The following is a 27,666-nucleotide window of genomic DNA, read 5'->3' on the forward strand; positions in this document are numbered from 1 at the left end:
ATGGAAGTTGCATGAAACGCCGGCATTACAAGAAACGCTTATTTTTCCTGCAGTGCCGGTGAACACCAGATATCTGCGACACATCCAAACCTTTGCTATTATGAAAGCGTGTTTAAGGCGCACACTATTCATTGCTAACAGCCGGCATCGACCCTGTGCGTGCTTGCCACCAGTTACGTACACGTGGCCAAGCACAGCGACTCGTAAAATTGATGCATAGGTATGGACTACACGCGCAGCTTATCCTGCACAGAATGACTGATGAACGGCAGCACGAGTCGCACCGTCACCATCAGCGGCTTTAAGTCTGCCGGTACGACGTCAAGAGCGCCGCAATACGGTCAGCTCCGTGTGAAAACACCGGGATGGATTTCATCAGGTTGCTTCAAGTTTACTTGTCTTACCACGTTTCCTTAGACTAACAATTCTGCCTGGAACAGCGAAGCATTTGGTTAGAAAAGCTAGCCCCGTGCTCCAGATCAGTCAGGTCGCCGTCATGTCTGATTTGGGTACGGAACGGTGACCCCAACATCCACCTTAAATCATTATTAGTGCATTAAACGTCGATCCCAATTATCTAACTGACGTACCGATAATTATCTAAATGACATACCGATAAAGCTTGATTTATGCATGTGTCGCGCGCTTCTAACGAAACGACCACAGGAAACCTTCGCTGTCCTCTCTGGCTCTACCACAAAAAATAACGAGAGAACTTGAAGAGCACGACCTTATCATGGCCGCCAACCGCTCCCCAGCGCCATCTTCTTTGTTCCACCATCACTGCTTCCTCTGCTCCAGCATCTGGCGGTACATCTCCATCCCCTCCCGGTTGCACTCGTCGTAGTAGGGCAGCGTCGCCTGCAGGTGCGCCTGCCAGGTGCGCAGGCGTGCGTACGAGTCGGTGCGGTAGTTGTGCGCCTGCAGGCGGGAGACGGTGGCGAGCAGCGACAGGTCAGCGATGCTCAACCGGTCGCCCACGGCGTAGTGGCCCTCCAGGAAGCGGTCCAGGTAGTCGAGCGACTGCTTGAGAGCGTTGGCCTTGGTGTCGTCGGGCGCGTGCCCGTGGTGGATCACTGGCTCCTGGAGGCACGTCCAGGAGGCGGGTCACACAACAGACAACCGACGGCTCCTGGAGACACGTCCAGGAGTCGGGTCACACAACAGACAACCAACGGCTCCTGGAGGCACGTCCAGGAGCGGGTCACACATAGACAACCAACGGCTCCTGGGGACACATCCAGGAGTCGGGTCACACAACAGACAACCAACGGCTCCTGGAGACACGTATGGGAGTCGGGTCACACGACAGATGTACGGAGAACCAACGGCTCCTGGGGTCACGTCCGGGAAACGGGTCCACAACACAACCAACGGCTCCTGGGACACATCCAAGAGTCGGGTCACACGACAGACGCGCACGGACAACCAACGGCTCCTGGGTGCACGTCCAGGAGTCGGATCACACAACAGAGGCGCACGGACGGCCAACGGCTCCTACGGACGTGTCCAGAAGTCGGGTCACACAACAGACGCGCACGGACGGCCAACGGCTCCTGGGTGCACGTCCAGGAGTCGGGTCACACAACAGATGCGCACGGATAACCAACGGCTCCTGGTGCACGTCCAGGAGTCAGGTCACGTAACAGCCCACATGGATGTGTGGCAGCGGTGAATCTCCTGGGACTTAGCACCGGGCTCGATCCAATGCTCCCAAACTGTGTCGCAGCTGTGATGGAGCGTCGCGTTCGTACATACAGTGTCTGCATACCCGTGACACTCAGAGGCATCCGCGAATGGTAGCGAAGATTGATTGCCTACATCGGGCGGCGGTGCGTCAAGTACGCATGCAGCAAATCACTCACTGGCAGTCGCATTTGTGATGACTGGAAAACAATGTCAAGTATGTGAACGACCTAGGAGGTAGAGCGCTTACCATTGGAGCATATTGCCCGTGCCTTATCAGTAGCACGGGCAAGCATATTGGCCGTGCTACTGATAATAGTACAGTCAGATTACACTAATCCTTACTGACAATGGTAAGGATGAGCGTTGAACTGACCAGAAAGCTTATCGGCAGACATGTGTAAAATAAACTCACTTGCTTTCTGTTGCAAACCAAAATCATTATATTTCATTTAAAATAGGTTGTTTGTGTTCAATCCTAAACATTAAGAGGTCCAACAATAAAAACAGCATGGGACCTGAATCATTTAGTCAACGCGGACACATGCATACGCACACGCACATGCACACACACACACACACGCACTCACACGTACACGCACACGCGCACACACATGCACGCACACACGCAACACACGCACATTTGCTGTTCATGATATCCAGAATGCATCATGTTCTTACATGAGCTGAGAATGCGTCACTGATTACCATGCAATGTAATGTTATGATGGTGCCCAACACGGCATCGGGATGAAGGCCCACATGGCCGAGAACAGTGCTGGTCATTAAGCCGGCAGGGTATGGACGTCTTCAAATTAACCATAGGCTAAGACAGTGATGATGGCCTTATTCCTCAGAGAAAAACCACCAGAATGGAGACAAAAATGCGTTGATATGTCGTCAGCATGCCCTTTTGTAACCAATAGCAGAAGTCCTATCAAGACTTCTGGATAGCAGATACAAAATAGCGGACTTCTGCTATTGGTTTTGATAAAGGTATGTTGCAAAAATTTTAACGCATGTGCATCTCCATTCTCCTGGTTTTTCTCCGAGCAATAAGGCTATTACTGCTGTCTTATTTATACGAACAATGTTCCTCGCAAATGCACTTAACAGTTAACCAAAGGCTACCAAAAATTCCATCCAGTTCTTTACTTCCTCATACAAAAAAAAACATTTCAAACGGCAGATTTCCATTTTCAATGCGATGTAAGCACTTTTGCCCTCTTCCTTTGGCTGAAAATAGGAGTTATGGAGAGTGCATTAGGACGAACTCTTGCCAAAACAAACAAAAGCAATCAGATTAAGCAAAATAATACGGGACAGATATATATATATATATATATATATATATATATATATATATATATATATATATATATATATATATATGTTTTTTTTTTGCCTCGGAATAGCGTAATTCACTCGAAGGCACTTTTGACCGGTCTGATCCCCTTAACGTATATATTACCTTGTGGAGAGAGTAGGGTGAGTTGTATCATGTCCAAGAGCATCAGGGTGAATTATTACAAATCTGCGCGATGGATGACAGTTTTGAATCACTCAGCGGACTCACAGCAGCTCGCTTTACCTTTCAGGGTACTTCTGGCTGCCGCCTGCGTGCACACGCCTTGGGATGAGAGCGACAAACAGGTTTTTGTATATCGTTACCATAGCAATCGGTGGAAAGTGTCCTAAGGCAATACGGCATAACTAAACCAATCGTAATGCTACACGGAGTGGAAGGGGAGTTCATGTGTGCTTTATGCTGCTGCAACATGGTGCTTCTCTGCTTGCCCAAGATTTCGGGTGGCGCGAGCTGTCTTCCAAGTCGGTACATGCGTGTCAGCTGTGCATGGGGCATGTTGTATCAGTGATAGAATGTACCGACCAAATGTAACTGACTTGCTGCCAATAATTGCATGATATGATTGCCGTGACTTACAGTCATTCGGATGGTAAGTCGCTATTTTCTACGATTATGTAGACCAGTAATCTTCCCGAGCAACAGAACAGGCTGCAGTGGTCGCACAGCAAACTCAGATGAAATGGCAAAATTTGTCATGTCAAAGTCACGATGAGTTACGAAACAGCACAGACGAGCACGTTACGTTTACATGTCGTAACGCATTCCGCTTACTGGCGATGCAACTTACTCTATGGCAAAAAGGTAACATAAGCACAACTTTCCCAACATACGATGCAATTTTCCGGGCTCAACTTCCCTGGGTAGGGCAAGTTGTCTCAGTTGAGAGGAGGTCATTCAAAAGTTATTTACCATAAAAAGAAATGCTCCCCAAAACGTAGCAGTTACACAGAAAACTGAAGGTTTACACCTGTCTGCAGATAAAATAATAATGTTCCTATCCTCAGTAGTTAAAGCAGGCGGGAGCCCAGACTGAAAACTGTAAAACTCTCCCTTCTCTCCCCCATCCAAGTATTCTTCCACACACACTTCACATACCGGCGGGAATTGTAGAGAAGTTGGCATGGCAACGCCGCCGCAGCGAGTGCATTGCAATGGGAGAAGTTAAGCGTATGCTAATCGCTAGTTCCCGTGAAAACCGACGCGCCCTGCCGCCAGCGGGCGGCGCCGGGCCGCCGAGCTCAGCTGCTCACAAAGTATTCCAGAATGGCCCTGTTGAGTGTGACCAAGTCGAACTGGAGCAGTCGGTCGATGGTGGCGCGCCTCTGGTGGTCGTTGGCGGGGTACAGGTGGTCGTACTCAGGCCGGCCGTGTGCGCTCACCAGGTACTGCAAGATCGCCCGGCTGCAACACACAGCGCGCGCGCGCGCGCACCACGTCACACCTCGTGCACAGAGCGTCAGGGGCACGCGCACACCACGTGCACGCACTGTCGCTGGCGCTGCTGCTGAGCGGCGCGGACACGTTCAGCGCCGGACGGCGGTGGTGTGGGACGGACGGCAGTGGTGTGGGGCTGACGGCAGTGGTGTGGGGCTGACGGCAGTGGTGTGGGACGGACGGCGGCGGTGTGGGGCTGACGGCAGTGGTGTGGGACGGACGGCGGTGGTGTGGGGCTGACGGCAGTGGTGTGGGGCTGACGGCAGTGGTGTGGGACGGACGGCAGTGGTGTGGGACGGACGGCGGTGGTGTGGGGCTGACGGCAGTGGTGTGGGTCGGATGACAGTGGTGTGGGACGGACGGCGGTGGTGTACTGACGGCTGGTGTGGACGGACGGCAGTGGTGTGGGGCTGACGGCAGTGGTGTGGGTCGGACGGCAGTGGTGTGGGCGGACGGCAGTGGTGTAGGGCTGACGGCAGTGGTGTAGGGCTGACGGCAGTGGTGTGGGTCGGACGGCAGTGGTGTGGTGGTGGGGACGGACGGCGGGGTGTGGGTCGGACGCTGGTCGGACGACCGGGGAGAAACGGACGTGGCTGAGGCAAGGCAATAGACGGTGGTAGGGAAAGGAGTAGGGTAGAGTATGGAGAGTTGTAAGAGTGGAGAATGTGGCAGTAGTAAAGTTAAAGAGAGTGCTCTTTCACGGAGGCAAGGGAGAAGGCGGGTCCGTGGAGAGCCAGCGGCGAAATGTTACCGGTCGAAGAGATGGACAAACGGACGGATGAGCAAATAATGCAGTCGCGCAGTACCATTAGATGGCACACTGCGCTTTCCATTGTCCCCGGGGTGCAAAGACAGCCGTCCCTTTATCAGTGGCTGCAGTTCGCCTTGAAAGACACCAGTTCAACGTCATATGAGCACAGTCGGCGCTCATGTGATGACCTCTTGCGAAACAGTGACTGAAATAGAAGTCGGATCGTTGCTCAGGGCGTCAGAATTGCATCGAACGCCTTCTCGGTGAATCCGCCTTTCTACTTAGTGCGCTCTAGCAGGGGTCATGTTCGACACCAGAGCAAGATTACACGGGCTATTCAGCTAACATGCCTCATTCATGCTCTGGCACGGCGCTCAGATTGGCTCATTCTCAGCCCACTCTCTCACTCACGGAGCCTATTCATGGTATGGAAATCAGAGGTTCTGAGCGGGATGGCAGAGCGGTAGCGAAAGAGGGACAGGGATAGAGCGGGAGAGAGGGAAGGGAGTGAGAGAGGAGGAGAGAGCGAGAGAGAGAGAGAGAGAGGAGGGAAGAGCAACAAACGCCCACCATATTTGTGCAACCACGTGTAGCACGAAAGTGTCAAGGACGGACAACCGCTTGTGCCGAGCAACGAGCGTCGATGACCGTCCGCCGCGCTCTTCGAGACCGTTCTGCTGCGTGAGGCTCTCGCCACGAGCGGCTCTCGTCAGGCGAGCCGAATTCAGCGCGCCGTTCCCGACGGTCCACACCGGTCGGCGCGTCCGCCGCTGGACAGCTGAGCGCTGCCGCGGCGCCGCGGCGCCGGCTCGCTGCCCATGCCGGGCCGAGAGCTGGCCGCGATGCACTCCCCCCGCCGCGGCCCGGCCCGGCGCTGCACACACATCGGACCCCTCCAGCCATTAGTCCTGACGCACTCCCGCCCGCCGCGGCCCGGCCCGGCGCCGCACACATCTGGCCCTTCCGGCCATTAGTCCTGACGTACTCCCGCCCACCGCGGCCCGGCCCGGCGCCGCACATATCTGACCCCTCCAGCCATTAGTCCTGGTGCACTCCCGCCCGCCGCGCCCCGGCCCGGCGCCGCACACATCTGACCCCTCCAGCCATTAGTCCTGACGCACTCCCGCGCGCCGCGGCCCGGCCTGGCGCTGCACACATCTGACCCCTCCAGCCATTAGTCCTGACGCACTCCCGCGCGTCGCGGCCCGGCCTGGCGCTGCACACATCTGACCCCTCCGGCCATTAGTCTTGGCGCGCGAACGCAGCCCGGCGCGTCGGGCCGGCGCTGCACACATCTGACCCCACCGGCTACTAGTCCCGACGCGCGTGCGCAGCGCGTCGGGCCGGCGCCGCACACATCTGACCCCTCCGGTCATTAGTCCTGACGCACTCCCGCCCGCCGCGGCCCGGCCTGGCGCTGCACACATCTGACCCCTCCGGCCATTAGTCCTGACGCGCGAGCGCAGCCCGGCGCGTCGGGCCGGCGCTGCACACATCTGACCCCTCCAGCCATTAGTCCTCACGCGCGAGCGCAGCCCGGCGCGTCGGGCCGGCCGCGCCTGTGGTGCAGCCTTGAACCGCCGTCGAATAACAGCGCCGAGTGGCGGCCGCGGCGGCGACGCGCGCCGCCAGCGCTGCCGCCCTGTCGCCTGCCGCGACCGGCCGCGCCGGCGAGGGAGAGGCACCGGCGGAGACCCCGCCAGCACGGGAGCCGCCTGTGCCAGCGGCGGCAGGCTGATGCGACCGGGGACAGGTGCTGGCGTGGCGCACCGAGCTCAGACAGGGCCGTACATGGCCCGCCGAGAGGGCGGGCGATGTAGTCTCCGCTGGGGCTCGGGGGAGCTGACGGACGTGCGGACGGCACGCCCAGAGCACGGGTGATGGCGCCGGTGTGCCGGAGGGCTGGATAAGCGACTGTCCTCTCGGTACACGGCGCTATACTGGCTCACAAGGGGGTGCACAGAGGTACATGTGCAAACTGACAACCCATTGGTAGACATGTGTGGTGCGCAGGCACTGGACCGTCTGGTGGACGGACGCTAGCCGCTTGGTGGGCATGCTCGTCATGGACGTATAGACTCGCCATGGACATTCATATCGGTGTATGGAACGAAATTATCTTACTAGAGACAGTGACGTCACTTAATATGCTTTGAGGGGGGGGGAGGAGCTGTCAACCTACACCCATTGCTGCCCTTACCCCCCCCCCCCCCCTCCCCTCCTCCTCCATTCCGCACAATGTTCTCTCCGCTCTCCAACGCATTTGGGCAAAATGGGAATCCCGGGCCAAGGAAACGCAGAAATATCCCTGAACTTGATATAACAAGGCCTGGCATTTCCGCATTATGAGTGGCAAGTTCTAATGCTAACGGCTTTTATTATGCCTGGTTAAACGATGGCATAATTCTAAGTAGCAATAATACCGACGATACTCAATGTTTCGAGCCGTGCTCGACTTTAAGAAAGTGTGCATGACGCATGCATCCAGATCATCATATATTTAATATACTTCATATGCTTCCAAACTCTTGAGGATGAGCACAGCCTCAAATTCTTAAAGCTGCCAATATAATCGTCATTTGCATTACAAAGTTATTTAACCAGTACTTCCTGGTATATTGAAGGCTGCTAACTTAACATAAGAACTTTTAACTCACCATAGTCCTGAACGGTTGGTCTATGAACACATTGCTATAGATTTAACGTTGATCTTGAGAGCTCCTCTAAAGGTGTTGCAAACCACTCTATGGCACAACGGTATCCAGCTGTCTATACACCTCCTCACTTATGAACAGGAGCTTCACATAGATGCGATTTGTTTGCTTCAGCTTATGACGAATGTATCATATGACAGATTATTACGACTTCTTCGCGAACGTGACGTGCTGTTTTATCGAGGACGTGCGGCACAGGCAGCGGGCCCCACCCTCGGTGATTATCGAGGACGTGCAGCACAGGTGACAGACCCCACTCTCGGTGATCCAGATGGCCGCTTGCACGTTCGTTCACAGTCGCACACAGTGCTGAGGGCAGGGTGCACACTGCGCACACTTCCTTCATAAGTGAGAAACGATCAGATTGTCTGAACAGGAGTGAAGACGCGTGCGAACACGCACGAGTAACCGTCCCGAAAAGCGGGAGGGCGGAATCCCTCTCGAGGGGGACAACTTCCACGGATAGACTTGGCGTTAACGCTAAGCTTTCACAAAAATTGGTGGGTCAGTTGCGCACGGATCTCCAGTTCTGATGCCCACGGTGTCAATCATTCTCCTTGGGGAAAAACGTTCAGATCGTTTTCCTGGGTGGGTAGAAAGAAGCTCATCTGCAATCCTTGCAAAGAAGGGAATGCAATTATTATTAAGCTCTCAATGGGCATGCGGTTACGACCAATGGATACGGGCGTCAAAGTCTTTCTTTCAAGTATGGACGACGAACATACTCTTATAATTCTTCCGAAGATGGACATATGTTCCGCCAGGCCTCCCAAGGATCGCAAGGACAGACAAGAGGTTATTTAACATTTCCGCCAAGGTGCATTGCACTCTAGGAAGGGTTGAAGCTCTCTGTAACAGTCATTTGTCCAGGTCCAAAAACTCCGTCGGCATTCGTCTCCCAGTCCTAGTTTCAAGATCCTACTTTATACCTCTGGCATATTACGTAAGGCTGAGTTCAATCAATTTAATGTTTAATGATAGGTGTGTTCGAGTCTGACTCCAATTCTTTGGAGAAGTAGTTCGCGCCTTCCTCTGTGCCCCGGCCCATCAGTTCATCATTGAATGACACTGGATAAAGATAATGTATATCAGATTGTCAGAGATAAAGTACGTCAAGAACAAAAACCTGGAAAAGCAAACAAGGTCAAGCTTAACCTAACTAAGACATGCTGATCTTAACTGACGTCTCATCAAATTATCATTGAAAACGTATCAAATTGTATGGTTACGTTGATGGCCTTCCCCGTATTTCTAACCTAATCTAGCAAAACCAATTCAGCCTAACCAAACCGAAGGCAGCCGAAACGGCCAAAATGAGGCTGACCGACACAACCAAACACAAAGGCGACGTCGGTCGCTCATAACCTGCCTGCTCATGTTATCCATGGTAGGCTGTGAGGGGTGTCTGTTCATTTCATCTATAACCAGGGCCGTTGATATCTGTAAGTGATCGCGGAGCCGAGCGCAGGGGCCGGCGACATGACCCCCCCCCCCCTCCCCCCCCCCAGCCTCTCCAACCCTCACCCATTCTCCGCAAATGTGTATTTCTTCACGATTTTGTTTTGTGGAGGGGAATTCTTTGCTTCTTATTAGTTTTTAACAAACAAAATCCCTTACAGATAAGACAGTGCTGTTAATAATATTACTCGAACAACAACTAGGAGAAAAGAGAGATAGATGCATTGATATTTCGGTCAAATGTCCTTATGGAAACGGCTACCAGAAGACCACTGCTACTATTATTCGTTTCGATGAAGGCATGTAAACTGAAATATCAAAACATCTAGCTCTCGTTCCTCCTGGTTGTTCTTCGAGGAATCATGCTAGCGGTACTGTCTTACCTATGTGCGTATGATCCTCGCAAATACACTTAACACCAACAATATCTTAACTCGAGCAGCAACAATAGCCATGCAACAGCAAATAATGTCAAAATAAACCATAATACGTCGGTCTTACACAGGCTCTGTGGGCGCTTTATGGGTTTCAGATTTTTTAAATTAAACCTCTCCTACGTTTCTCGTCATATTCTACGCAAAGACATTAGTGGACGACCAACATGGAGGGGGACGGGACAACTCACATTCAGGGGGCAGGGGACTCACAGGTGAATGTAAAATCGACACACCTGTCCGTACCGAACTATGTATTTCACAACGCGCGTTTTGCTATCAAAGTTCACTTAACACCTTGGTCGAAAAACTCGAATAAACGCCGAAGTTTGGGTTAAATCCCATGGTCTTCGGGATTATATGTGTCCGAGTCTTAATTACATCTCATGCGCTTATTAACCACCTTGAGTCTAATGTCCAAAACGGAATCCAAATTCTCAAAAAAAGCGACTTCAAGGTCTTCGAGTCTTCTCTGAGTTTTCTCTTCTCTGAGTCTTCTTCGTGTCTTCTTTGAGTCGAATTTGTCTATGTAATTAATCAGTTTAATTTAGTCATAGTCACAGAAGGCCATAAGAAGTCCAGACTTGGGTTCAAGGACGGCCAGAATCATACACAACACCTGCTCTTTGGACCTTGTAAGGCGTTCATATGCCAACTATTATCTAAACTGTTCGGGATAAATTAAGATGTTCTAAGAGCGCCTTTATTGTTTTCATACCTGGTGTTATATCATTGGGATGTTCGTATTTAGAAGCCGATCGTTTAGATGCAGGGTTCAGTGCGTGCGCAAAACCAAGATAGCCGGCGGCTGGTGGCGTTTCCAACAGCTCTGCGCTAATCTGCACACTCACAGACGAGCCACGCGGCCTGACGGGGCTTGACCATGGCCGAACCGACGGTGCTGCGGCGTGACCAAGTGATCCATCAACTGACGTCACTCCCACGGTAAAGCCACGTCTGGGCGAGGGGGCGCGGTGGGCCTCGCATGGAATGGCGCGCCGTCCTGAGCCTCGGCGCCGCTCAAAATAAACGGCCTTTTCAACGCGCGGCGGAAACGTCCAAAACGTGACCAGAAATGGTGCTCTGGTCCCCGCGAAACGTGCTCTACCCGACGGGCAGTGTCGTGTTGCGTGGCTTGCAGCTGCGCCTGTGTCCTTGGGGGCGGTACTCGAAGGCCCCGCAGAGATGGGGCGAACCCTGACCGAATAGCAGCGCTGTGTTCAACAGTTCCACGATGACGTATATGTGCTCCTGAGAACACACACGTGCTCCGCGGTCCCCCATCTACGAGTGTGCTCCGGCGGCGGCGCTGGCGCTCCACACTTCTTACGATGACGTGCATGTGCTCTTGGGAACACAGTTATGTTCCGCGGTTCCTCATCTGCAGTGTGTTTCGGACGGCAGTGTGAGTTCCTTGGTGCTCCAGCTCCAGCTGTAAATGTGCTCTGCGGGGCTGTGTGACGCACCATGTCATCGCGCAGCAGTGAGCCTGCCGCGGATCGAAGTGTTGCGTTCCCCGGCGCCGCAGACGCCGGCGTGATCAGCTGAGCGGCGCCGTGCTCTGTGGTTTGACTGCCGGTGTGCTCTGGGGGGCTGTGTTTTGTCCGAATCCCACAAAGTGGGAACGCGCTCCAGACGAAAGCATAGGCTGTCGTGGTGCCGCAGACGGCCCTGCGCTTTGGATGCTCTGTGCTCTGTACTCTGCGTGTGATCCCGCAGCGGCAGGTATGCTCTGGAACACAGCGGCAGGCCTCGCGGTGCTGACAGCGATGGCGCTTCAGAGGACAGTGCCATATTCCGTGATCTCGAGGTCGTGAGTCCCCTTGAGGACAACGCAAGGAGGACAGTGTTCCGTCCCACCGTTGGCCAGTATTTGTTCTAGAGGGCAACGTTCCGTTCCGTGGTGCTTCACCCGTGAGTTTGCTCCGGAATGCACTGCTGTGCTCCCCAGCTGTGAGGTGCCACGGACGGCATTGCCGTGTTTGCCAGCTTTAGAGTGCTCCAGCACTGTTGTGTTCCGTCGGCTGCGCGTGTGCTCCGGAAGGCACTGCTGTGTTCCCGCGGTCCGGCAAGTTCTGGCGCCACCGTATATTCTTTGTACAGTGCCGCGCACGTTCCGCTGTGTTTAGACACGGCCCGTTGGGAACGTGTACGGTATTCGCAGTCACACCCGTGACATCGCGGCCGCGCGGCTGCCCGTGCGGAGCAGGGGTGCCTGCAGCTCCCGCCCTCCGGGTCATGGCTCCGAGGGACCCTGACGTCAGCCGGTGAACCTCCTGACAACCGTGCTGTCAGTGTAGCCCAGGCCTGATGGAGCGGCTGGGACGTCTGCATACTGCATTTGGTGCGAAGCTCCGTCGTGATTCATGAAGATGTTAATTATGTGAAGCCCGGACTGCAGGGCCCGAGGAGAGGTAGCTCAAATAATGAATGAAAAGAAAGGGGTTTTATGAAGCCTTCCAAGCATATAATCACATAGTTGCCTAAGTGAAATGGCCACGAAAACCAGTATATTCTGTGAACGGGTGACTAACGGGCAATGCAAAAACATGCCGATGCCATGGCTACTACCACTAAAACTGCTCCGTTGCGTGGTCCTCAGTGCACTTTCAGTCAAGGGCATGGGTCATAGAACAATCTTATGACACGTAGGCCGAGAATGCGTGGAGAGCATGTGCAGTAGGAAATTATCACTGAGCGTTCCACGAGCGCCTAGCAACACGCCAGGGGCCCGCCGTTGGCGGTTGGGCTCGTTTTATCGCTTAGCAGTCGGCCTGGCTGCAAAGGCAATGGAGATGCAAATGTCCGGAACGCCTGGTGAAGACAATCGGCATTCGCGGAACGCCCAGACGAAGGCAGAGATCCTCGGTGGAGGCATGAGGTCTCACGGTCATTGCCAGGAAAACCCCACCAATCAGCCCAGCCGATCAGCTTGGTCGTCAACATCAGAGGGAACATATGTACCGGCAAGGCGTTTCCCACCGGTGAGATGGCTTCCGCTCTCGTTGCTAAGGAGGCCCCCTTCCCCATCCGTGGTTCGTTCTCCACGTGCAGAGGTATTCACAAGCATGCCTTGAGTGCAGTGTTTTGCGTCGCTGAGAGGCACGATTCGTGTGGAGTGTCGTGTGTTGGGAATTCACGACGCGTTGGTGCGGCTCACTGTTGTTTAATGACTTGATGGGAGACCAACAGCCGGCTGACATGCGTCGCGTCAGCAACTTTTAAGCCCAGAGTCAGCGTTTCTTTGTGACTTTGTGTCTGTATTTTTGTCAGCGAAATCCATGTTTGATGTAGCGTGCTGTCTCGTCAGCTTTTTCGAAAATACAGCCTCTTGGATACCGATTGTAAGCCATGTGCAGGACGAAACCGGCACCCCCAGAGAGGGACGTGCGCACTCCCACAAGCCACGATCAAGTATCAGGAAAAGGTTTCCCAGGTTGCGTCACCCCTCAGGCGCAGCACTATGTCAACAGCGATGTTTGCTATCTAAAGGACAAACTTGGGGGCCACGCGAGTACCGGCATCACCCCGAGAGCAGCCGCAGCGCGGCCGAGCCTTCCGCGGGTGCACTCCGCTGGCATCGCTTTCACGCGGCGAGTGAGGCAAGCACGCTTGCACCACGACCGACATCCCTGACACGGACGGCCATCGTCGCCTCGCAGCGGGGGGGGGGGGGAGGGAGGTGAGATCGAGCGGCGAGGACGAGGATGGCGACCGGTCCCGCCCTGCCCCAGCGGCCAGTCAGCGCCCGGCGCCTGATCCACGGCCCTGGCAGCCTCCTGGTGAGCCCAAGCTCCTGGCCCCGGAGCGACGGCGACGGTGGTGGCCTCTCCAGCCTCCTCGGACTGCGATCGGCGCGACGCGAGGTCAGGTATGTGAGCGTCTGTATATTGATGTAGCGACCAGGACGACTTCTCTCCGCCAAGGCCGCGCCAGCGCCCCTCGGCCGGCCATGCACGGTCTCCATGTAAATAAGCTGAGGTGACGTACTGTTCGACGCCGCGAAATCAATGTTTGCTCCAAGGTGCCAGCCGTTGCGGGCTGCCGCTCGACAGCGTTGAAAATGGCGGCGGCCCGCTACCAGAACAGGCGTCTCATGTGCGAAACACATCCGGCATCGCCTTGTTCCCAGATCCAATGGCCTTTGTCACTTCTGTTGGACTTCCTTCCACTGCAGCTCGTGGCAGGACGTTCGATGCGTTAGAGCGTTTTACAAATATGTCAGGCGATAGAAAACTCCTCTTCACGGACACCGTGTATTAATCCTCCAAAAGCTGTGTTCAACTGCGACCAGCATCGCACAATATCAGCAATGGATGGTGTGAATCATGACGGTACAGCCTCGATGGTACACAGGAGTCCCGTCGAGACGACCGGTACCCACCAATCTTTCTCTACTTGCCGTCGGATCGCACTGGCACGCGGCAGCAAAGCAGAAAAAGACAGGTGGTGACCGGTCTGACGCCGAGCGGCGCCGTCTTCCTCCCGCCGCCGCGCCGTCAGCCCCACTCCGGGCAAGGAGACGCGACTTCTCTCCCCGGCGGGCGGACACGGGACCGCCGGACAGCGGCCGCCTGTCCGCCCGACCGGGCCGGGGCGCGTTACCATGGCCACTGACCGGCCCACCACTCTCGGCCCGGCTCGGCGGCCGTCTCCGCTGCAGGACACCGGCTGCAGGCGCCCGCCCGGCAGGTCGTCGCGCATGCAAATCAGGCGGACCGTGGCGCGGCGGCCTTGACGCGGTGATTCGCACGCATAGCGAATGCGCCGGCGGGGCCTGGTCGACGCGCGACTCGAGGCTCGGCCGGCGCGGGTCACGGCCGACGCCGGCCGAGGCGGACGGCCGGACCGGGCGGCGCTGACGACGCGGCGCGGAGCTGGGCGGGCCGGCTCAGGCCTCTCGGCTGGCCTCGCCGCCGCGCAGCGCGCCCTCATCTCCATGCGGCGCGCGCCAGGGGGCCGTCACGGTGAGATGGGGCGCCGGGCGCGGCCCGCCCTCGGACGGCGTCGCCGCGGCGCCCTCAAGCTCCACCCGGGGCACGCACCGGCCCCAGCCTGGCGCACGTGGCACCCGCCACCTCCCGGCCCAGCAGCCGCCGAAGCCGGCCCCACCTCCGGCAGGCCGGCGCCGCCGCCCAGCGGACAGCGTCACTCGATGCGGCGCACCACGCGCGGCGCATGCTTGGTGCGGCCACCGTGCCGACGCGACCAGAGGTGACGCTGACGCGGCCGATGCCGCACCGCACGGCGCGCGCCCGGGCGGGCAGAGCGGACGGACAGAGCGAGCGGGCTGAGGTGTTTGGCTCTGGGGCGCACCGGCGACAAGCCACTCCCCCCGGGCGGGATCTGAACTGAGATTAGCTCTGGCCCTCACCCTCGAGTGTGAACTCCGTTTCCAGACACGGAAGGCTCGATAACGTCACATTGTCGGGAGTGTCCGGTCCCACCGAACCCGAGGATGCCAGTCCAGGATCAGGCGTTAGATTCCATGGAGGCTCAGGCTACCGAGCCACGCAGTCGCGGATGGTCAGCCCTTCCTTTAGCCGTGACCGCGCCTCTTGGCAAGTTTTTCGCGACTGACTACGCGCACATAAGTCCGGCAGCCGGACATCAGATGATGATGCAACTGAGGACATCAGAACAGGACTGGACACCGCGGAACGGCAAAGGCCAGAAATCAGCGGACAGTCGGGCGTTGCAAAAAAATCAGAGACGCCAGAGACAGCGGCACGTCAACGGCTATCATTGTGATAGCCACCTGTCATCACATAACAGAGACGTGCATGGAATATCTCAGCATGAACTGGCTCGTCTGAGCCTTCTGACCGGAACGTTAAAAGAAGGGCATTAGCGGACATGGCAGGTGACCGATGCCAGCGAGGCAGAAAAAAACATCCTCAATAGCATCGTCAAAACGCGTGGTGCTCTCTATGGCAACTAAAATCAAACCCTGTGCATGAAGGAAAGTACATCGTAAGGTGTTTCCGTCTCCATGAGGTAAATGAAGGTACCGCGGGCGATACCGATAGCACCGATGCCGTACACCTCACGCATGCACGAAACACAACTAAATGTTCCTTTGCTGATTTCACTGTTGTGGCTGGTAAAACTAAATGAACAAAGCAAATCGACGGAGCGAGGTCGCTGGAATCCTGTCCTCCCTACAACACGAGCTAGATTTCGTCCGCAAACAGTAAAATGAGCCGGTGATCAAAAGGCTGAGGAGCGATTGAGTCTGATAGCTACAGACCACTGTTACCTACACCAAGGGAGCCGTGTCCAGCACAACGCACGTCACCACGCTGACGTCACCCGCGCTTACGCCCCACCAACTAAAACCGAGGACGTCCGAACGACACCAGCCGACCCTGCCTGATCCCGGGGGCCTCGCACTAGTCACTCGCCGCCCGCGGCCGCGGCGCGCCCCGGAGGTCCCGACGGCCGTCGGCGCCCGCCGGTGCTCGCGCCCGACCCTCCCGCCAGCCGACGTCGAGCGAACTGCGGCGTCGGGCGAGCGGCCGCCGCCGCCGGCCGCGGGAACACTCCTTCGGCCGGCCTTGTGGTGGGCACGTGGTCGGGGCAGAGGCGCCGCCAGCAGCGGGCAGCGGGCGGCGCCGCGGCGATGGCGCCTCGCCGACAGCGGGCCATTAGTTCATCTCGCCGCGCTCGCCGCAGTGTCCGTCGGCCTGATGGATGATCGGCGCCGCGCAGGCGTTGCCAGGAAGAGAAGCCAGGCTGAAGATGCCAGGAAGGGCCCCGGCGGGCGTCGCCAGGGAGAGCAGCCTGGGTGAGGTCGCCAGGGAGGGAGGCCAAGCGAACATCGCCCAGGAGAGAAGCCAGGCCGGGGTTGGCAGGGAGGGAGACCAGGCGAACGCCTCCAGGGAGGGGGGCCAGGAAGGGGTAGCCAGGAAGTCAGGCTAGGCGGCGGTCGCCAGGGAGGACGGCCAGAAGGTGGTCGCCGGGAGGCAGGCCAGGTGAGTGTTGACAGGGAAGGAATCCAGGTAGGCGTCACCAGGAAGGGCCCCCCAGGTCAGGGTTACCAGGGAGGGAGGCCTGGCAAGCGTAGGTAGGAGATTTCACCTGACCTCGTAGATATCGCAGACGCCCCAGGGATGAAGGCTGGAAGGGGAGGAGGAGGAGGGCTTCCTCATTGAAGAGGAAGTGCGGAGGAGGACTTCGGAAGGGAAGCGAAGAAAGGCGTCTTGGTTGGGTGAGGGCGCCAGGGGTGAAGACCATGTCCTCAGGGAGAGGGGTAGAGGTAGGCGTCGCCAGGGAAGGCACGTAGATGGTAGAGGCACGAGTCGCCACGTGCACGGAGCGAAAACGGGCGTCATCTGTAAGGTCTGATAGAGGCGACGTTTGCTGTGAAGGGATTCGAATAAAAGCCGAATGGGACATGAAAGAAAAGGGAAGGCGACTAAGGTTTTTCTAGCAGGGAGGAAGGGACGCGGCGGTCGGTGCGTCTTGCACGAGTGACAGCCATAACCAGCCGGGTGGGTTCTTTGACTCGGGGGCCGGCAATTACCAAACATCCACGACAATCTCATGTCCCGTTAACTTTCAAATTCCTCATGGTGGTGCTATGTTATGTTTAGCAGCACTCTCTGGCATCTAAATGCGGCCGGTCTGGCCACTCTCTTCCAATCCATGACGCGGCAGACCGATACGTTTGACGAACGGTCTAGGCCTTGAGTCAGACTGATCGGAGCTTGCTATCTCCGGCCGACCAGACGACCCCGTGGCGTGTGTTTATCCCAGGTCTGGGCCGCCTGACGCGGCAGGGCCGGACTGCTGCGCCGCGCGCGGTAGCCGCCCCTGGTGAGGCTGCCGGACCGCCCGGCCGGCCCGCCGGGCGGCCGCACCGCTGCATAATGAGGAGTGGCCTCGCGCCAGCCGGGAGCGAAGGCCGTGCGGACGACGGACGTACAGGGCTCGTTGGGGTCAGACGGGCGAGGAGCGGGGAGCTGCAGGCAGCCCGCGGCCGCGTCAGGGCGTTTGAGTGTGTCCTGGCTCTAGTGTGCACGGCCGTTCAGAACAGTTCTGCGCAGTGCGGTGCAGCATCAGCGCACACTGCAAACCGACTGACAACAGCGCTGAATTCCGATCTGGTCAGATGTACAGCCTTTAATTACCGACTGGAGCTGCCGCTACGAGTGAATAAGCAGACGTTACGATTGGCTGACAATCTGCTCACTTTCTACATCTGCCCGAAAACGGCCCAGCTTCTCCAGCAGCCTTGATGGCTGCGGTGTGGCCAGATGTTTCTCCTCCCTTCAGCCACAAATGGGCACGTCTCCATAGCGCGGTGAACAAACACGGCGGCGATTACACCCACGTGACAAGGCCCGATCAGATCGCTGACACGGGCCGCGAGGTTAGCGGCCAGGGTGTCGGTCTTCGGGGCGTCGGATTCGGGCGGTTGCGCTACGATGCGCGTTTGTGCTTGGTGTCGGATCAGGGTCTGTGTTTGGGTTTGTCGCTTGCGCGTCTGCCTGCTCATGGGGTGAGAGGAGCGGTAACAACAGTAGCTCGGGTTCGCCGTCCGTGGTGTAGTTCGGGAGGTGCCCTGTGTTGCGACGCCTCCTCGACCGGACCGAGGGCCCCGCGCCTTTCCGTCAAATGTCAGTTTTCTAGATAGCTTGGCATCCGCTAGGCACATCTCTGATTAAGACAGTGCATTTCAGTGCTTGGCATGGGCTTGATGCCTCGTAGACAATTATATCAACATTTCGTAGGACGTGTTGCCAGTTGTGCACCACATGACCACACCAACACGCATGATCAGGAGATGTGACCATGGCCATCCACTCACCTCTCCCACAGGATGAAGCCGTTGTCTTCCAGGGTTGGCACGGTGTGCTGCGGGTTCAGCTGAAGCGGAAGGACTCGGTCAACGGTCAGCGGGGGCGCCGTGCATTTCTTACGGGCGGCCAGGCGACTCAAAATGCATCCCCACAACACGCCGCCGTTCACTTCCGTGAGCAAGCAACGTACTCTGAATAAGTGACAATCTGAACTAGTGATTGCTTCTGAGGTAAAATAAGCAGCATGCATCTGCATGCCGGGCATTTGTGGTGGCAACAGGCATCGACAGGAAATGTCAGGTGCCTCGGAGTACTTAAACATCAGCGTCTAACGGTTGCCATGACCAAACCGGCTCCACCAAAAACGTCAGCCCGCAGCCATATTCCTGCACACTGTGAACATCGCATGCGCCACACGCTGAGACACGGTGTCAGTTGCAACTTGGACAGCTTACTGTCCAGCTGTTTTCGCTGCAAGCCCATCATCCACCTGAAAATGTCTAAGACGGAGGACAGCCTCCGATCGGTAGCCAGCGTTTTTAATCAGATATCTAACAAAACTCCCAAGTTTCATGGCATTTCGAGCAATCGGTCGCCTGCAACGCGCCCGACGTGCATCTTAGAACATTCCGCACCTTCACAAACCAGGCCATCATGTGTTCCATCTTCCTCTGGATGTCCATCTTCTTGAGATCGACTTTGAGCTTCATCTCCTTGATGCACATGAGTACGGCCCGGCAGGACGTGGACATAGGGCTGTACATCAATTCCATGGTGTCGTCACCTGTCGGCGACAGCGATGCTTAGAAAAAACTACCGACCTGAAGCAACGGATACAACGGAAGGGAAGGCCAAGAATCACGGCATACCGAGCCAAGGTGATAAATGCGCGTTGCGAGTTGGATTGCGCCTGGCAGCACCGCAGTTGCGTAAAAATCATGGGTATATAATCGATACGTATACTACTATCAGATGACTATAAACATGAGGGTGCGAAGCGGTCACGTTGGAAATGCACCCCACACCTGAAACACCTAAATCATAAGGGGGGATGGGCCAGTGGACACCGGCCGCAGCCAAGCTCCGGCTGGTCACCGAAATTAACTCCCTCTTCCAGCCGTCAACGGAGAGGTCCCTCTGGCAGCGGCCGGCCAGCTGGTGGTCATGTGGTGTGGCAGACCCGCCACCAGGAGGTCCCTCTGGCAGCGGCCGGCCAGCTGGCGGTCACGTGGTGTGGCAGACCCGCCACCAGGAGATCCCTCTGGCAGTGGCCGGCCAGCTGGCGGTCACGTGGTGTGGCAGACCCGTCACCGGGAGGTCCCTCTGGCGGTGGCCGGCCAGCTGGTGGTCATGTGGTGTGGCAGACCCGCCACCAGGAAATCCCTCTGGCAGCGGCCGGCCAGCTGGCGGTCACGTGGTGTGGCAGACCCGTCACCGGGAGGTCCCTCTGGCGGTGGCCGGCCAGCTGGCGGTCACGTGGTGTGGCAGACCCGTCACCGGGAGGTCCCTCTGGCAGCGGCCGGCCAGCTGGCGGTCACGTGGTGTGGCAGACCCGCTACCAGGAGGTCCCTCTGGCAGCGGCCGGCCAGCTGGCGGTCACGTGGTGTGGCAGACCCGTCACCGGGAGGTCCCTCTGGCGGTGGCCGGCCAGCTGGTGGTCACGTGATGTGGCAGACCCGTCACCGGGAGGTCCCTCTGGCAGTGGCCGGCCAGCTGGCGGTCACGTGATGTGGCAGACCCGTCACCGGGAGGTCCCTCTGGCGGTGGCCGGCCAGCTGGTGGTCACGTGATGTGGCAGACCCGTCACCGGGAGGTCCCTCTGGCAGTGGCCGGCCAGCTGGCGGTCACGTGATGTGGCAGACCCGTCACCGGGAGGTCCCTCTGGCAGTGGCCGGCCAGCTGGCGGTCACGTGATGTGGCAGATCCGTCACCGGGAGGTCCCTCTGGCAGTGGCCGGCCAGCTGGTGGTCACGTGATGTGGCAGATCCGTTTCTGGTGGCGCCGCCGTCTGGGTGCAATCCCAGCGATAGCCGACTGATAAAGAGCGATCGATCGACCCCGGGCCGTCGCTGTCCAGCTGGCGACCCCGCAGCAGTGGACGGATAGCGCTGCGTAACGTCCCAAGTGCCCAGGGGGTCGGTTCGGACAACACTGGGTAGGGTCGCGTCTGGTGGGCTCTGTTTTGCGTGATTCTGTCAGTTCAACGTGCTGTTTTGGCAGATGATAATGCAGCGCAATTGTTTTCAGCGCCATCAAAACGACCTTCCAGCTTAGATCCCTCACGAACGCCTAGTGTCCTGTGTCGACGACACAAAACTGTTTGACCGCGTTCATCTAGACCAACTATCCGTTTTGAAATCCCGACAGAAGGAAAACATCCAAGTGATTCAGTCGCCCCTCACACCTAGCTCCCATTAAATGAATCTCACCAAAACAACTCTCCCCCCTGGCACTTCACAATCCCTGAAAAAGTTATATTCTCACCTTGACATTACGGAACACAGCTTAAGCCTTTCGTCGTCTATGGAGATGCTGCTATCGAAAGCACCCTTTTCTGGGAGTTGCACATATCCCGTGTTGCTAAACGCCATGCTTTTGTGCTTGCATAAAAATCGTCACCATCTTACGCCCGAAGATCGTAAGCTTCTCATCCAGTCCCACGCATTCTCTCATCTCCCGCTCTGCCTCTCGGTCTTAGTTGGGGCTGCAGGGTGCGACCCAAACATAGTGTAAGAGGTGATAAACTTTGAGGACATTAATGTCACCGATACTCGTTGGCGAGATTCAATGGCGGCGACCGTCCAAGCGCTGAGTGTCGCGGTGTCAGTGACCTTGCCATCCACCGTGACGGCCTCGCTGTATTCAGGGCCCTTGAACCCGCGGCCGCCGGTAGAGGTCCGGACCCTGTTCACCCTACGCACTGCTGTATGACCGCGTGCCACCCGGGTGACAGCGACGAGCGCCCTTGATCAGCAAGCCCTTCACCTGTCGGTGGCGCGCAGGGCTTCTCCGTGCCGCACGACCCCATCCTGGAGTCGCCTGCCGCCGACCATCACCGCCCTTCGGACCCGCAGGAGCTTCGCACAAGACTGCCCGATATAGACGGTCCGTTGTGTAATCACGGCTTGCTTTCCGTCGTGCAACATGTTTCGACGATTTAGCTTTTGATTACTGATTTGGCTTTTGACAAAGTTGTGTGAACGACGGTATGGCTGATAACGTGCGAATGTGGTTGCGTTGTTGTCATGCTTTAATACTGCACTGATACTACGATTGCAACTGTACCGAATCACACAATAAGCCACATTTTGGAATGTTTCGTGAATAAAGTTAACATGAACCATGCGGAGGACAAATTCAGCGCCTATCCACGCACTTCTAAGCCACCAAAAAAATATAATCGTGAATGTATCATGACAGCGTGCGGCTCATTTTGGAGATTGTCTCAATAATCTAAGCCCTCTTGAACAACCTCCGGACGGAATTGGATATATGCTATATCATATGGATCTTTGGTGGGTCTGTTTTGGCTGCTATGCTATTTCACATTCGGGAGACACACCCTGACAGCTAGTCGGTCTCGCGCCTTCGGCAATCCATCGCATAATCTAAAATTAATTGACTTGCCAGAACCACTCAGCCATTTCTAGGCCCGCGGCGAAATTCTCCCGTGGCTTTTATATTAGCATACTAAACTACGCATGGATTCCAGTCTTGGATACGCGATTCTTTGTAATTAAACAAAAAGAAAGAAATGAATAAAATCGACAGAGCATGGCCGACGTGCTTTGATACTCGCTTCCCACAAGCGAGACAATTCTCACGCTCCATAATTAGGCCTGGGCGAATAGGTTCCCATTTGGAATCACCCTGCATGTCGAAATGGCCCCTGATCCTCTCCAAACATCAGGCACAATGGCTTTCCAGATTTATTGCTAATTGATTCTTAACCGTCCAACAACAGCAGCCCATTCAGCGACTGCAGGCCGATGACGACACCACACAGAGGTGGAGATGACTGCACGCAGACGCAGTATATCATCCACGTTGGCTCCAAGGCCGAGACCCGCTGCGCAGTGCGCAGCCAACACGACCAAGTGGCAGCTGTCCTGGCGTCCGAGTAATCCAGCCCTCTCAAGTGATGGTAGCTGGCAGCTGGTAGTTGGCTTAGCTGCGCAACCTGACAATATTGCGGCTTAACTGGGAGCGCTTTGAAAACGGCGACAGCCTTCAGAAAGTTGCTGCAGGTGAGCGCTCTGGTAGGTACGTGGCGCGCACGCAGGTCGTAAATCCCCCCCCCCCCGCGAGCCTGAGCGGCCCGTGCAGAGGAACCCCACCCCCGCCAGTGTGTTGGGATGGTACCTATGTCAATGCTAGGTGACTTCGGAAGGCAATGCATAGCATAAATCACCCTCAGATATTTTATATGGCATGATCCCCCACTAAGACATCCTCAAGTCCTGTAAGTCTTACGCCTGAAATACGATGTTACTGAGACATATAAAAGAGGTCACAAAGAGGTCTCTCCAGGTAAAGGAGGGGGAAAGAGAGAGAGAGAGAGAGAGAGAGAGAGAGAGAGAGAGAGAGAGAGAGAGAGAGAGAGAGAGAGAGAGAGAGAGAGAGAGAGAGAGAGAGAGAGAGAGAGAGAGAGAGAGAGAGAGCTCCTAGCAACAAGACTGAAGCAGACAAATGAGTGACAAATGAGTTTTCCATGAAACAAGATGTCATGGTTTTGTGAACAATAGGCAAACGTTCTTGGCTTCAAATTATCAAGCAAACCAGAAGCCGGATATCAGTATCGTCGCTCATGCTCTCCAGTTCACTCTCAAGAAACTTGCATGCGTTCCAATCGTTAAAATATTAGTCCATCGGCGTCAAAATGCAAATTGAAGAAGACAAATAGCAACACTTGGACACCATGCCAAATACTATAGGTCGGTTTCACCATTCATATAGATAGTGTTCCACCACCTGTTGGCCAGACTTGTGATCGATTCGGTTCAGAATCAGAATGGTCGCCAGAATGAAGCCAAAGTTGGGCGATTTAAGCTTCATTCGAATCAGTTTACTTGCAGTTGATCAAGGACCATAGGGAAATCTCCAGTCTCCAGGCTGCACGTATCTCACGCATAACAGTATTTGCGCAACACATGGTATCGTGTCCAGTGGCCGTGTCCATAGAAAACACATGATGTAGAGCCCACATCACGCGCGGGCATGTCCAGACGGCCCGGTCATCAGTCCGTCAGTCCTGTCTTCAGGTCATCAGGCGGTCAGTCCTGTCTACAGGTCATCAGTCGACCGGTGCCGTCCACATATAACGGGCTCGTTAGTCACTGATAACGTCCACCGGCCACGGGCGACCCAGCTGTATTCACAGCGCGCCAGTGTTCGAGATCACCGGCCCAATGGCCTCACTTGCAAGTCATCAGCCCGGTGAACAAGTCCACCAACGGTCACATCAGCCCGGTGAACAGGTCCGCCAGCGATCACAGCAGTCCGATGGACAGGTCCACCAGCGGTTACATCAGTCCGGTGAGCAGCTCCGCCAGCGGTCACATAAGTCGGGTGAACATGTCCGCCAGCGATCACATCAGTCCGCTGAATAGGTCCGCCAGTGGTCACATCAGCCCGGTGAACAGGTCCGCCAACGGTCACATCAGCCTGGTGAACAGGTCCGCCAACGGTCACATCAGCCCGGTGAACAGGTCCGCCAGCGGTCACATCAGCCTGGTGAACAGGTCCCCCAACGGTCACATCAGCCTGGTGAACAGGTCCGCCAACGGTCACATTATCCCGGTGAACAGGTCCGCCAACGGTCACATGAGCCTGGTGAACGGATCCGCCAACGGTCACGTCAGCCTGGTGAACAGGTCCGCCAACGGTCACATGAGCCTGGTGAACAGGTCCCCCAACAGTCACATCAGCCCGGTGAACAGGTGTGCCAACGGCCACATCAGCCCGGTGAACAGGTCCGCCAACGGTCACATAAGCCTGGTGAACAGGTCCGCCAACGGTCACATGAGCCTGGTGAACAGGTCCCCCAACAGTCACATCAGCCCGGTGAACAGGTCCGCCAACGGTCACATAAGCCTGGTGAACAGGTCCGCCAACGGTCACATCAGCCCGGTGAACAGGTCCGCCAACGGTCACATCAGCCTGGTGAACAGGTCCGCCAACGGTCACATAAGCCTGGTGAACAGGTCCGCCAACGGTCACATAAGCCTGGTGAACAGGTCCGCCAACGGTCACATGAGCCTGGTGAACAGGTCCCCCAACAGTCACATCAGCCCGGTGAACAGGTCCGCCAACGGTCACATCAGCCCGGTGAACAGGTCCGCCAACGGTCACGTCAGCCTGGTGAACAGGTCCGCCAACGGTCACATAAGCCTGGTGAACAGGCCCGCCAACGGTCACATAAGCCTGGTGAACAGGTCCGCCAACGGTCACATCAGTGTTTGCGTGTGCAGGGACGACATTGGCAGTAACAATGACATTTGTTTACATAACCTACCCATTAAAGAATGGCCGTTGCAAGATGTGTGACGTAATGCACCTCAAGGACTTCAGTGACGAGATTCGCACTTGGCGACGTGGACCAAAGCGGCAGCACAGAGACATACCATCACACGAGTCGCACAAGCGAAAAACCTCATCTAACCAGGGCACCTATCTGTTCAGGTGTGGTTTCACAACATCCCAGTCTCGCGCTAAAAAAGTCAAGGGCAGTTGATTGCGAGCGTCAGCTTCAATGAAGCAGTATCCGAGTGCCTGCGTTCAATCCGGCTCTAGGTTGTTGCAATGAACTACAGAATATTGCATGCGTTGATGAGAGGCGATTGAAAGCTGCCCTGTTTTTCCTCCTGGTTGCCCTGTGACTAACGTCTTCTCGCCCAGTTGTTGAGCCATGTCTGATCAGCTTGCCAGCAATGAAAGGCTTCGAATTCCATGACAATGTTCACACGACGCGAGTGACTAATTCAGTCGTCATCGCCATAGAAGCCAGGTCACCATCTCTGTGCCCACGTCCGCATGACAAAGGATCCCAGTTCACTGGCCACCACTTGTGCTCCGAGGACAGTGGTCCAGTTTTTCCACACACGGCATCCGATACCACAGCCGAGGTCACGGCCACAAGACAAGCAGGCGGTCACTCCATGGCGGTGTCCATGATGCGCAGACGGGCCATCAACCGATGCTGCCATGTCCACACGGCAGGGGGCGTCAGTCCACTGGTGTCATCCACGGGGCGATCATCTGATCATCACGCGGTCTGTTTGGGGGCTTGGGTCTTTAGTTCCATCGTCGTGATCAAAAGGCAACATTGCGATCGTACTCGTGCAGTGATGATCTCTGAAGGTTACCGGCCAAGGATAAAAACTACTAAAAACTTTTACCTCGGGTAAAAAATGCTGAGAAAACCTAGCGTATTAAAGCTGGCGAACTAGGTGTCTTTCAATGGAAGATGATTACACGTGCGCGGGTGGGGGTCAATTTGACCCGCCATAGGTTTTTCCGGAAGGGTTTCCGAACGGCGCGGCGTAGCCACGCCAAATTGTACAAGGCTGTAGAAAATTGAATAGCGGATCGTGTGGTATCAAATATTAGATTATCTTGTAGTCACTCACCTACGGCAGATCAAAGTCAGGCCATGGATTCACCAAAGTCAATTTCTAAGGAATCCTTCAATCTGATGGAACAACGGAGTGTTGGACAAAGCCATACATCTCTGAGATACTTTCTTAGGCAACACAACAATGGGATGGCCAAATTCCATTGACCTAGGGTGGAGTAAGAAGGGTAACTTGCTGCGTGAGGTAGCTTCTGACGATCATTTCGAATTTATTGAAAACAGGAACCGCATAAGACATTCCATGTCATTCCTAAAGGTCAGAATAGGTCACTGACCTAAAGTGGCGTCGGCCAACATTTCGTTTTAGGAACTTATTACCTAGTGTAATCTTTGTCGCTTGTTCAAATGCAAAATTCAAGGCAGTCTTGTATGATTTTGGTCACCATGACTCGAGGCCAATGGCCTTGAATGAACATGTGGCCTTTTGTTTAGAACAGGTGTCTAGGTTCTGGGACACTTTGCAGACCAACTTGGAGTTTGGCCTTGTTTGACATGATTTTACCAGAAGGTCATGACCTCGGGAACATTAGACTGTGACCTAAGTGAGCTCACATACAGGCCAATTCATCCCGTGAATTTTATGTTTCTAGCTCTCTTAGTTCCTGAGATCTCAGGAGGGGGTCAAATCGACCCCACCCCCACCCGAGCGAAGGGAATCCTACCGGCCACCCGAGTGCGTGTTAAAATGGCTTTTTCTGCGAGAGCTTAAGTCAGGCTTTCTATTCCGAACATATGCCGGTGTCAACAGGAACAACACAGAGTCACAGCTGTCAGACTATGAAGCTTAGCTTACCTATCGCTACAGTGGTCAGGACAAAGGACCGCTCACAGCTGGGAGGCTAAGGCGCCGCCTCCCAACCTGCGACTGCGCCCCCGACTTAGAGCTGAGCTGTACCAACTTGGCAAGCGGGTTTTTCAAACTAAGACAATATTTTTATTAACAATACCGAGAAGAGGTTGCAGCAAGGTAGGCGAAATAACATCCCTCCTTGGTATAGAAGTTTTAAGATGAAAAGTTGAAAAAGTGACTCACTACCGCGCTGCACGCAGCAGCGGATCCGTGCTTGGCACCGCTGATGGGTGAATGCACGCATGAACGTGAGCATCATCTACACCAGACCTTAAGAAGATGAACGCAACGCTAATCGGATTCCACTTTGCCGACCGCGAACAAGGATGCAAAACCAGCACACGAGCCGCCGGCGCCCAACACAGGTCACTAGCCGGTCGGCGACGACCGCGGCTGGCGACCTGTGCCAGCTGCTGGGCCCAGCAGCTGCTACGCGTCACCAGCCGGCCAGCGTCGGCCCCGGCTGGTGCGCCGAACTCCCACCTGGTGCGTCCGGCGCCGGCGCGGGGTGCCGTCGGTGCCCTGTGGTCGTC

General features: G+C 55.9%; 1 protein-coding gene across 1 annotated transcript; it reads right to left on the reverse strand.

Moving 5' to 3' along the window:
- Positions 1-268: 268 nt before the first annotated feature.
- LOC119099315 (glutathione S-transferase D4-like) lies at positions 269-27,666 on the reverse strand. The gene is made up of 5 exons (XM_037222448.1): positions 27,617-27,666; positions 19,286-19,434; positions 18,659-18,717; positions 4,306-4,456; positions 269-1,083 (listed from the first exon to the last, which is right to left on the reverse strand). The coding sequence occupies exons 2-5, from the start codon at positions 19,421-19,423 to the stop codon at positions 781-783; spliced, it is 651 nt and encodes a 216-aa protein (XP_037078343.1). The 5' UTR covers positions 19,424-19,434; positions 27,617-27,666; the 3' UTR covers positions 269-780.

This window comes from Pollicipes pollicipes, unplaced genomic scaffold (genome assembly GCF_011947565.3).
Source record: "Pollicipes pollicipes isolate AB1234 unplaced genomic scaffold, Ppol_2.1 Scaffold_4740;HRSCAF=5597_pilon_pilon_pilon, whole genome shotgun sequence".
Lineage (NCBI taxonomy): Eukaryota > Metazoa > Arthropoda > Thecostraca > Pollicipedomorpha > Pollicipedidae > Pollicipes > Pollicipes pollicipes.

Excerpts from the sequence above, each read along its gene's own strand:
- LOC119099315 (XM_037222448.1), bottom strand. The coding sequence starts at position 19,423 with ATGGAATTGATGTACAGCCCTATGTCCACGTCCTGCCGGGCCGTACTC. Across the intron at positions 18,718-19,285 it reads TGATGGCCTGGTTTGTGAAG|CTGAACCCGCAGCACACCGT; the intron begins GTGCGGAATGTT and ends CTTCCGCTTCAG. Across the intron at positions 4,457-18,658 it reads GGCTTCATCCTGTGGGAGAG|CCGGGCGATCTTGCAGTACC; the intron begins GTGAGTGGATGG and ends TGTGTGTTGCAG.